This window comes from Nannobrachium achirus (assembly GCF_963921795.1).
Source record: "Nannobrachium achirus genome assembly, chromosome: 7".
NCBI classification, from domain to species: Eukaryota; Metazoa; Chordata; class Actinopteri; order Myctophiformes; family Myctophidae; genus Nannobrachium; species Nannobrachium achirus.
Window position 1 is genome coordinate 42,282,337 of NC_137816.1, and position 12,999 is coordinate 42,295,335.

The 12,999-nt window shown below is 42.7% G+C and overlaps 1 protein-coding gene across 1 annotated transcript in view; it reads right to left on the reverse strand.

Annotated features, from left to right (window-relative positions):
* nfatc3a (nuclear factor of activated T cells 3a) overlaps positions 1–12,717 on the reverse strand; it is a 163,476-nt gene extending 150,759 nt beyond the window's left edge. Inside the window, exon 1 of the mRNA XM_080729552.1 lies at positions 12,229–12,717. Within this exon, the coding sequence (XP_080585678.1) occupies positions 12,229–12,325 (97 nt within the window). The 5' untranslated portion in view covers positions 12,326–12,717. The remainder of the gene's footprint in view (positions 1–12,228) is intronic.
* Between the last annotated feature and the right edge of the window lie 282 nt (positions 12,718–12,999).

The window sequence follows — 12,999 nt, forward strand, 5'->3', positions numbered from 1 at the left end:
CATAACGTTTGGCTATAATGACATGCCCAAAATAGGGAGTGACACTAGCGTTAATATGGCTAATATGTTCACATTATCTCTAATGTAATTGGAGAAGGTCCTATGACATCACATTTTATTATTTTTTATTATGAGGCTTTTTTTTCATGTTTCCTGACCTCAATTACACCGAAAAAACTGAACTTTCAACATTCAATGGTTTTTCTGTAATCTGTTTTTTCTTTTTTTAATTACTAGGCTCAGAAACTTGAGTTCATTTGCCTCTGGACGTACGCATCATCATCATCCAGGGGAGGGTGTGGTTGTAGGGGAGGGTGAACGCAACAACCAAAGTGAATGTTAAATGGTGCATTGGACCGATGCAAACACAGTGGAAAGTAACATCAAAGGTGATACACTCTCCCCTACAACCACTGAATGTTGAAAGGTCAGGTTTATTTGGTGTAATTGAGGCCAGGAAACATGAAAAAAAAAAAAGCCTAAGAATAAAACAAATGTAAATTTGATGTCACAAGACCTTTAACTGTAGTGGCAATCAGGTGGTCCGTCACGGGAGCAGGTCAGGAATAAACCGCACATGGCAGAGGTGCCAATAAGCCAGCATTAGCTTGACTGAAACCTGGCTTTGAGGACCGGCCTAAAATAAACCTGGACCCAAAGCACCCCTAAGCCCGGCGCAGCTCTCCCCCACCTCTCAGCAGAAAGGGCGACAAGGGGGAGAATGAAAAAATAAAATGGAACTAAATGCAAGAGTTCAACAGCTTTATCTCTGGTCTAATAATGTGGCTGCTGGTATGTTGATGCACTGCGGCCAGCGGTAGCTTTAGTTACACTAAAATTAAACTAGACAGATGCCGCACATAGCTGCTTGTGTCTCGCCCCGGGGAAACAAACGTCTCTCTCATCGTACACGGAGCGCCGGCCTACAGGACCCCCACCCCCACTTGTACTTCAGCAGGGCTAGGGGCACCGGCCCCCTAGATCCAAGCCCCACATGTGGAACGCAAACCAGGGAAGACTGCTTGACACCTCTCCCTCTCTCGGTTACATCTTCATAGTCATTGTCTCTGTCTCTCTCTCTCTCTCGCGCGCGTGCTCTCACTGCCCTCGAACCCCCCTCCTCAGCTCTGTTATAACCCACTGCCTTATAGCTGACACAACTAGGTTAACACAGTCCGCAGACACTGGCTGTGCTAAATGTCAAAGTCTGCGTTCACTACTTTAAATAGTGCCCTCTCCTTAAAAGAGTGGAGCTCAGTCAAAACATCGCAGCTCGCTGGGCAACTGCCAACTGGGTGCAATCGAGTGCTACATATAGCACGTGAACCCATATAGACAGACACACGTCCCAAGCAGGCCACAAGCAGATTTAACCTTGAACTTAAGGAAGTGATGCGTGTAATCATTTAACTATCCGTATCCATAGTATTTCTGCATTAGGTCAAACGACAATTGTTCCTGACACAATTCAGGAGGACAGCCTATAACAAAGGAGTAGTTCACCCCCAAAATGAAAAGAATTCTATCGACACCATGGAGACTTGAGTTTTTTTTTCTCGCATTCCTAAGCCGATAATTTGACGAGACCCTTTGTCGGCCCATTGATTCCGGATGGGTACCAAAATGCATTTGGGTCTCCATCCGGAATCAATGAGGGTACGACGTCATTTATCATAATCAAATTATTGGCTTAGGAATAGGACAAAAACTAAAACATCTTATTAAACTCAAGTCTCCATGGGGTGAGTAATCAATAGAAAAAAATGACATTTTGGGGGTTAACTACTCCTTTAATGACAGCTGCTTTTCTTGAGCGGTGATCCCCCAACCCCTTGTCCAAGTCTAGACTCACTGACACACACATGCACACACACACACACACACATAGGTGCACTGAGACAGACACACACATACACGCACGCACGCACGCACGCACGCACACACACCCACACACCCACACACACGCACACAACACCTGGCCAGTGTCTGGTATTGCCACCCGACTCACCTGCAGACTTGGTGCACAGCATTCTTACACTCCCCTCTGTATCTCTCCCGCCGAGACGACGAAACCTTTTATTTTATTTTTCTCTTCTTTCCGATTAAAGGAAGAAAAAAAGACGTGTGTAAAGAAGAAGCAGACGGTGGGCTTCAGATGTCCTGGTGGGACGAGAGGGGCTCTCCTACAACCTGCTGCCTGCCCTCTGCCACTCTCTCTGGGAGCTCAAAATAGTCCACCATGAGAGCGATGTAATTTCAGTCTTTCCCACGACGAGGGCTGAGAGGACTGAGGCGACGGTCCAGAGACAAACGGGGACAAACTACAACCGCTTAAAGCAAGGACACACAGGGCAGCTTTCTCTGTCCCCAGGTCACTCCGACAGTTTCATTAACTTTTCTTCTTTATCAGCAAGTTAACAAAATGACAACCGTGAACAACTTGGCATTCCTGTGGGGTTTGAGATGACAATAACAGTGACGCTGCAGCGGCTAGCGCGCAAAGCCCGATCCAACCTGACTCCGGTTACGCGGCGGTCTGTGGCGGCGGCGGTGACTGTGCTGCTGGCATCTGGAGATTTCATTAGCCTATATCAGTCTCTCTGATGTCAACGGTGGTCTCCCTCACATCCACAAGAGCGGAGAGAGAGAAAAGCGGAAAAGAAGCCTCAGCCGTCCCGGTTGGAGGGTGCCTGCCATGTGCTAAAAGGCTGACATGTGATGGACGACCCAGAGACCGAGCAACCCAGCGCCAAATCTAAAGTGAGATGCAATAAAAATCTAAGTTTATGAAAACAAAAAACAAGAGGTACAGTATCGGCAAGAGAGAGCTGTCTACGGCTCACGAGCAGGAGAACTGTGTTGTTGTTTGTGTTCACGTTCCTCTTGGCAGCAGGAGGGAGTCAGCCCGCTCCCCTCTCCTCTCTCCTCTCATTCCAACGCGCCATCTGAACCCCACATGGCATGTCTGGGCAGACGGCCAGACACCTCGGCTATGGATCCAGAGAGTGGGCATTCAACCCCCTCCCACATACCTACCGCCCTCTTCCATCCAATGAGGCCGTCGCTTGTAACCCACGTAACCTTAACTCGCCATTGGCTAATTCTTCCACTCCGGCCACCCACTTCACAGTAGCTGCTCTTCCACAGCTGGGCTAAGAGGCGCTTTTAAGGGCTATGGGACCACCACTTCACAATGTTTGTAATGAGAGTTAGGGATGTCACAATTATTACATAATCGTCTAATCTCGCAATTATTTGACATAATCATGATTATTTGTCATAATCGTCATAATCGTTTACATGTTGAAAAAAGTTTATATTTGAAAAAAGTCAAAAATAGTGGAAATAGCAGATCTACAAGCTCAGCTTGTAGATCAGCTATTTCCACTATCAATGTTCTTTTTTAATGTAAGTTGTCAAATATGTCAGTAATTTCTTTGTATATTTAGATATGTGTCATATCTGCCATGTGCAACTTCAAAGCCTAAAAGCCAAACAGAAATGTAATTGTCAACGACAAAAACACAATTAAATCGTTAATCGCAATTGTAAAATGTCATAATCGTGCGAGCCCTAATGAGAGTGTGATAATAAAATGTGACCCGTTTAATAGACGCCCTCAGATAATCTCCGTTTATATGAATATGCAAGAGACGCAATGAAATAACAACTCAAATAAAAGTACAATAACAATGTACTTTTGAGGGGATTTGATTGACATAGATATTAAAAGGGGGGTGGAAGTGATATTTGTGGTTAAAATAAGTGTTAAATTATAGCTCTATATACTGCTGGCAATACGTGTTTTCTTCTTTTTTTCAGTAAGAGTGGTCTCCCAGCTCTTTACTAAACAGACACTAATTGTACCCAATCAGGAGCGATAACTGATAACAGCATAAACAAGTGAAATTGGAAGCGTTGAAAGAAACAAGGTCAGACAGCCTGCATACACACAGTCACTCAGCAAACCCCCAGAACAGATCTGACACCAGCAAGCCTCTGAATAGTAGAGGTTGGAACTTTTGTGTTCTTTTTCTTGCACCATGCACCTTGCCACAATGAAGCACCTCAGCCAATACTTTGTTGTGTTGGCATTGTTAGCATTCCTTGCTGAAGCTAACTGGTAGACAAGCCATTAGCATAGTAAACACTACCCACTTTGTATACAATATGGAATGCCAACAATGCAAACAAGCATGTTATTTCGCAATTAAAGACTACTGATAATAAATTCCTTATGATGACCTGTTATAGGCTGTTAAGGGCTTAACTGTTATAATTACTATTATGAAGACACTATGCTAAATTAATATTAATTCATTATGAACTCAAAGTTCCTATAATCCTTTTGATTTTCATTCAAAGCAGGTGTGTGACGAGGTTAAGTCAGTCTAGTCCACAGTTCAGTCCACCTTTATTGTGTCTAGTTGGGACTAGACAAGGGTGACCAGGCGTTCCGGTTAGGCCGGGACTGTCCCGTTTTCAAGCTGCGTGTTCCGGTGTCCCGACAAATATCTCTAAAACACTAATATGTCCCGGTTTTCAACATTCACTACAAAATTGTCCCGGTTTTCGGCAGAATTAAAATAATAGTAGTTTTCAGTGGTTGCATAGACATTTATCATGTTCTTTTCATGAAAACGCTCACCTAACCGATCAGAAAACTTGAACAAATACATTGCGTGTCTGAATTCAACGCTGAGGCTGTTTGTCAATCACTCACTGCGTGTATGTGCGCGTGGACGAACATTAGAGAATGGGCACGCACGTGCATGGTAATGTGCGCACTGCTTTTAGGGTCCCGGTTTTAGGCAACAGTGGTTCGCGTCACGTCCACGGCTGAAAATATGGTCACCCTAGTCTAGACTCTAGTTAAAGCTAGTTGTGTCCTATCTACTCCTTTTAACTTATATACTGACTGATGTAGACTTGTGCTAAGAAGTCAAATGTAATGGTTTATGTTGCCAACTGGTCTGTGTTGAGACCGTTTTATTCCCCGCTCTTCCTGAGAGCAGCGTATGTTTTGAACTGTTTTCAATGGGAGTGCTGTGTTTGGCTGTCATAATAGTGGATAGCTATTTCAACCAATCAGATTGCTTCGTCGAAACTACCTGTTTGTATAATCGCAATTATTTGTGTGACAATGGATCATCATGTAAAGTGACATAATGGAGACAAACCTAGTGCTGTGTATAGACATTATGCTTTAAATGGCAGCAGCATGGCAAGGAGGCGCTGAGCATCTGTCTATTCCACGCTGCGAAGTTCACGTCTGCCAGGTTTTATCTGGTGAGTCACTGATAATTGAAATATTTTCAACTTTCGGATAAGCGTTTCAGAAGGGCGCCTTAGCGTTTTCAGCTTTGGGTGGAGAGTCTGGAGACACGTAGTAAACGGTCCGTTGAAATAGTTTTGAGAGCAAGTTCTTCCATTCCATCAGCGGCAGCAGCAGAGCTGTGCATGAAGTGGGGGGGGGGAAGCCCTGCTGCCGGGTTCGACTGATGCTGCTGAATGGAACAGTGGAATGCTTCAGTTCAAAGCTGAGTCTGTTTCCTGAACAACAAATCACTCAGCATAGACTGAAAGAAGACCATCAGTTCAGCACTCTGTGTGTCTGTGTGTGTGTGTGTGTGTGTGTGTGTGTGGTGTGTGTGTGTGTGTGTGTGTGTGTGTGTGTGTGTGTGTGTGTGAGAGAGAGAGAGGGGGGCGGGAGCGGCGCTGGTGCATACCATACAGAAGTTTAATTACATACATACAGTACACTCAAAAAACTACCGGCTTAAAGCCTGATTGGCTATACTTCGTCGCACAACGGGATCAAGCACAGAAAATAGCCGATCTACAAGCTCACAACACAACGTGATGCGGCACATTGGGATCTGCAAGTTTCTGTAAAGCAAACACAAGACAGACTCTGGTTAAACTGTGGGTGAGTGAAAAGGGTGAGACCGTAATTGCCCACAGTCAGTGTTTTCTCAATGGTTCCACTTCCACGTTTAGCCAACACTTTCAGCAACATAAACGAAGAAGCCTAATAGGACAAAATGTTTAAAGCCAAGCCTGATAAGAGAAGCTAACATCTGTCACAGTAGCCTTGTAGTCCCATAAAATGCACACCCTCCCTCCCTCACAGAAACTCTCTCCCCGGGGCCTGAAGAGTCATACTAGGTCAATGTCTACAATACATACTGTAAGTGTAGACTTCTGTAGGCTTGTACTAAAGTGAAATGCTAATTCTTTACAAACAAATTTAAACGATTATATATATGAGAGCCCAACATACATCCCACTTCATAATAACACATGTAATGAATTAGGTATTTCAGTTGTCTGCTCAACAAATCACTGTATGCGTGCGTGTGTGTGCGTGCGTGTGTGCGTGTGCGCGCGACATACAAACAAAAGAGACCAAGCTGTCAGGTGTTAAAAAATAAACCTGTCAAGATATACAGTACATAGTGCAGCTTCTCTAGGTTGCTGCAACAAGTCCTGACTTGAAGGAGGCCCTGCAGAGAAACAGATCTATTCCACCCATGCTACTCACTGGTAAGCCTGATTTATACCTAGTCGCACACCGGTGCCGCACAGTGAAAAGAGCAGATCGACAAGCTCACAACGCGGCCACAACGCGATGCGTTGAGGGCGTGTGGATCTGCTATGTTCAGCATGCGACACCGGTGCCCAAAAAAGTCAGGCCTTGCACTGGCTGCGTGATTCTGCATCTCACTCCAGTTATTAATGTGGACAGGCGCTCCCCGTCTAGGGCCAAGTCATACAGCCCGGGCCACGATTAAAACCACTTGCACAGTGGCGCTTTTATTCCTACGCTTATTCCAACTGCGGCTTTTTCCCCCCTCCTCGCCCATGCATCCAAATTAAACCTCTTTTTTTTTTATCTGGGGGAAAAATTGATTGAAGATAGCAGGGGCTAGCCAAGGCTTCTTGGGTTCATGACGTTGCCAGAACTTCATGAAAAGGACACAGCTGGGCTATTCACTGAACCCAGAGGTTTTACAGGACCAGAACTAAGGAGGAGTACGTGCCAGTGCGTGGTTGTGACTAAGCCAGCTATGGTGAATACCTAGTGTTTATGACACACCATCCTGTCTCGCTCTGCCAGCTGCCCTGACACCGTACTACCATACTAATGATGGTAGTTTACCATCATTAGATGGTAAACTTAGACTCAGACCCTCTAATGAAGTGGAACGCAATAGAGAAGACAATGCTTACGTTTCACTGGCTGAGAAACAAGACAGAGCAATAATGTCGTTTTCGCCCTTATAACAAATAGGGATGGGACGATGCGCGATATTGTCGTTTATCATGATAAAAAACACTCACGATAATCGTATCATGGAGATTTAATTTATCGTGATATCTTCCTCCGTAATGCACTGGGATCAATTCACCTTTTATTTGCCGAGCTGCATATCCGTTACAACTTAAACCCTCTATAACTGGTAAAAGGCACTTATAATATACTTACTTGTCTTTTTTTCACTCTCTATCAAATGTCTTTGCCAAATCTACAAGCTTGTAGATCTGCTATTTTCTGGCAAATGTTCCGCCCCAGGATAACAGATTTTGATTATCGTGATAATATCGTAAATCACGACATTTTCCTATTGTCCCATCCCTACTTGTCACGTGGCAGAAAAATAGGCCAATAACATCAAAATAGTCCAAGACATTTTCTTTCCAACTGCAAAATGTTGAGGTCTTTCCTCCATGTGGACTGGCCTTGCTCTTAAGCAATTATGCTTTGTTGAAGACAGCCAAACATAGTTCCCTTCATTATAGGGTACTTATTGAAAGCTAATCTAATTTACATGAGGGTAAAACATTATGAGTAAACTGCCTCCATCTCATTTTCCCTACGAGACATTTTCCCCCTGAAATTTGTGATCATTGCTTGTCAGTTTTTCTGTGATTTCTGTATAGAATAGGCAGTTGTTTCAATCACTACCCTAGATTTATTTTGACTTAAACATAACAATAATCAGTTTAATTCCTTTTTGCGCTTATTTGCTGTGTGGTCATTCATTCCATTCCCCCACCAGCTGTATAAACAAACAACAACAACCCCTGCCTTATTTTCTGAATGCAGCAATCATTATTTAAAAGACACAAACTTAAGTACACAAACCGTGAATGAAAAGCGTTCTACTAAAACAAATCAACATTAACAGATGATGACGTGAGCCCCATGCTCTCACACATCGCTGGCCTACAGTAAATGTAACAGTCACCAGTACTACACAAAAGTACATTGTCAAGTAGCCACACTCTGTGTGACACTGTAAATTGAGACAATTTACCAGACACGATAATTTCTTAATCCAACTAGAACATATCGTTGCTGTCAGGCAAAAACCTCTTATCTCCTTATCTGAGGGACCCTGATGAAGGCCGAAAGTAAACACCTGTTTTTTTTTTACTTTTTCCTACTTTTTTCTACTTTAAACTGAACAGAGCTGCATTGGATCTGTTCTGTTCTATTTTTTAATATATATATATATATATATATATATATATACCCACTACAACGGAAATTAGAACTTTTGTCCTGTAAGTAACTTAACCCTATCCAAAGAGCACCTGTTTGCCATACTCACTGCTCCACCCAGCACTTCTTCATCTTTTATCTCAGTGGTTCTCAACCTTTTCAGGCCGTTACCACCAAAATAATCATATTTTAACTGGGGATCCTCCCACCCTGAAGAGCACTAAGAGTTGAGGCATTACATTTTGTACAACACTGTTCTTGTGTTGCGAGGCGTTGTGAGCATTAGATCGGCTTTTTTCACAATTTCTGCCTCTAGAGGTATTAAAAAAGTCCTTAAATTGTCACTTTAGAAATGTACAGGTACCCTCTATACACTTAAACGTTATGTTGGTTTGTTTACTGTTGAGAGAGAGAACAATGTTGCACATTAAGTTAATCATCTGAGGACCCCCCAAAATAATTTGGGGACCTCCCTGGGATAAACTGAATTCCCTACTTGATTATATACAGCATCACACAAAAGTATCCAAAACGAAAATAGCATCTACAAAACGTGGCGCGAAGCCACACATTTTCATTTAGCTTGTCGATCTAAATTTTTTAGCAATTATTGTAAAAAGGTAACAGTTTTGGACATTATATGAGGTTTCCACCCGACAGAGATGCCATGTAGATATTTAGCGGCATCATAGTGGAAGCCTCATATAGCCCGCACTCTCCCATTAAAGTGATGTTGTGCAACATGAAGCGATTAATAGCTCGTAAGGCTATTAGTGACCAGCGGTTTTATTGAATTTTTGTCTGAAACTGTGCCAAGCAACCGTGATAAGGAATTCCTGTACGACATGTGTACTTTGATATCTGAAAAGGTTTCTTTGAAATTAACACCCTTGGGAGAGTGGTACTATAATACCATATTATAAATTAGTTATAGCCTCTCGCTAATGCATCGTGTTGTGGTGGCAAAATAGATGTAGTAAGACATATGTAGTAACAACACGTGTTATACATACCATACAGCATACAAATACCATATAAGGTACAAATGTTGCTACATTCAGTACAAACACAAATATACATGAACTACACGGCACGCACACGCACACACACACACACACACACACACACACACACACACACACACACACACACCTATCTAATATTCAATTATTTTTTAAATTGCTTAAATACCGGTACTTAAATAAACTAGCTATTAAATATGCTCATGCCAGCCTACAGTTAACAATGCACTCTCCTTTAATAACATGTATTACTGCAGCAACACACACACACACACACACACACACACACACACACACACACACACACACACACACACACACACACACACACACACACACACACACACACACACAGTCATACTCTGCAACCACGTAACCTAACCACCGGTGTGCTGCAATAATGATCTGTGTTACTTTGTTACAATGTGTAATGTTGACATTCACAATGTTGACCCTTCACTCAACCATACAACAGCACTACTACTACAGCTGCCTGCAAGCTGCAGCCTCTGAGCAGCCACACTGCACTCAAATGATGCTTTCAAACTTTCAGAAACAATGATACAAGCTTTGAGACAGAGCTTGTACTGTAGATATTTCACTGTTTTGGGTCACCCTGTTGTGCGACAGACAGTATAAAATAACGCCTAAGTGGTTCATCGATATGTTGATGTATTAATAACAAATGTATATTTTTAAGAAAGGTGCTTCTCGTTTATTCGGTTAATTTAAAAGAATCGATAGAATAATAGCTAATTAAATAATCGATAGCTGCAGCCCCACTGTGGACTTTTATTATTAACAGGCTGGCAGAGCGACCACAATGACAGCTGCTGGGAAGCGTGACAGAATGGATAGAATAAGACACAGTAGCAGCTAAAAGTACTGCCGACCAGAATGAGTGCCCCCAATATGGGTCTAATACTAATACTCTGATATTTGACAATTTGACCAGAGGTACTAAAAGGTCTTTAAAGTCCTTAAAGTGTCACATTAGAAATGTGCAGATACCTCACAATTTCTGCCTCTGATATTTGACAATTTGACCAGTGTTTGACCAGAGGTACTAAAAGGTCTTTAAAGTCCTTAAATTGTCACATTAGAAATGTGCAGACAGATACCCTGTATACACTTATATTGTATGTTGGTCTGTTTACTGTTGAGTGAGAAAACAATGTTAACATTTAGCTAAAAATCTGGGGACCCGCCCAAAATAATCTGGGGACCCCTCTGGGGTTGAGAACCCCTCGGGGAACCCACAGGTTGAGAACCACTGCCCTATAGGGCAGTCACCATTACACATTTTACTTCACGATATTGTCGCACAAATAATTGTGATTAAATATGTATTTGTGTTTTGGGCATTGAATATTAAAATAAATATGTATGACTTTATATGAATATTGGAAATGTGATGCGTTTTGAGCTTGTAGATCTGCTATTTCCACTATTTTAGAAAATCCAATATGGAAATCATTATGACGATTATGTCGATTATGCAAAGAATTATTGCGATCATCTCAAATAATTGCGATGAGGCGATCATGTAATAATTGTGAGTTGTGACAGGCCTACTACTGTCCCCTCCAACATAATGCATATGGGTCAACGGGTCTACCAAAGGTTGTATCCATGTACAATATGCATGGCGGGATGTTTTTAAATCATGTAGGCTTAATAACATTGTTATTAAATTCAATTAAATTGCTTTATTGTTTAGGTCAGCGGCTCTCAAAGTGTGACTTAAAATGATTGATTTAGGAACCAAATGATTGGTTTAGGAACCAAATGGACCCTTATGGGTATGTCAACTTAATGGGTACTGTATGTACAGTACAAATGGAACCAAATGGACCCGTTAAATTGACATTGAAGATTTGAAGATTATTGAAGATTGAAGATTAACATTTGGGGTCTCAGAGATAGAAGTGCCATTAAATGGGGCTCCGTAGCCTAATGCATGTCAAACTGGGGGTCCTTGAAATTAAAATGGTTTAGAATCACCGCTAGAGCTGTAACAATGTTCTCTTATATAGGGGTCCCTGGCATATATTTTCCAATGTGGGTCCACGACTCCGCGGGCTAATAAGTCTCAATTTGAGGGTCCTTGACATGAAAACGTTTGAGAGCCACTGGTCTACTAGTGTTTGCAAAGTTAAAAATAATTGTATATGTGCATTTTACACACGCACACGTGCACACGTGCACACACACACACACACACACACGCACACACACACACACACACACACACACACACACACACACACACACACACAGATATGACATATGAGGCACTGCCTTTCTAGCCCAGTGGTTCTCAACCTGTGGGTCGGGGGGGGGGGGTCCCCAAATTATTTTGGGGGGGTCCCCAGATGATTAACTTAATGTGCAACATTGTTTTCTCACTCAACTGTAAACAAACCAACATAACGTTTTAAGTGTATTAGAAGGTATCTGCACATTTCTAAAGTGACAATTTAAGGACTTTTTAATACCTCTAAAATCACAATTAAACATTGGCCAAATTGTCAAATAACAGAGTCAGAAATTGTGAAAATAGTTGTGATAGGATAGAACATCACTTTATCTAGGATAACATCAATTTCAAAAGCAGAAAAAGCAGGGGTCCCAGTTACAATATGATTGTTTTGGGGGTCCACGGACCACTGTTCCAGACAGTGCTATAATACTGACCTTGCGGGCCCAGGGGCTGCTGCTGCTGGCCGGCGTCCTCCCCGAAGATCAGTCTGAAGTCCAGCTCCTCATTCCCGGTGCAGTTTGTAGCAGTCATCGGTGGTTTGACAGCTCGGCACGACCAACCGCCAACTCTGACTGAATAAAGAGCAGCGTATGCTCTTCCACAAAGATATCACCACAACATTTACCCCAAAAAACGTTTAACTTTTTTCAAATTGTATTTATTCGAACGTATTCGTCCTTTCTTAAGTGCGAACCGTGTTTTAACGTTAGTTTTACAACCTTGTCTACTGCTCTTTTCTTTTCCCAGTACAAAAATATAGCAAATAAAATATCGCTCCTCGTCCCGTTTGGTTCCTCTCCCCTCCTTCTCTGCTGGCGGGGTTTTTCTTCTTTTCCGTGAAGAATTGAATGGTTTTTGTTTCTAAGTTGTGTGGAAGTGTGTGCAGAGACAGCGGCTGACGGTAGAGCTGCCGTCCGCCTCGGCGACGCTTCTGTCCGGCTTGTTTAGTGTCAATAAGACGCGCACGGTTCTCTGTCCTCTCTGACTGGAGCTCACACATCCCAACTTTTACTGAAGGTGCTGCACTCTCCGTCCCATCGCCCGGGAGGATCGCCCCCGCTCTTTCATTGGCTAAAAACGGTTGTCGGGGCAACCACTGGCAGCATAATAGTAAACATGGTTGAAAACTCAACATGTGACAAAACTAGGGCTGCTGCTACAACTATTGATTATTGTGGGCTCGCTGAAGGCGAGCACACGTATGT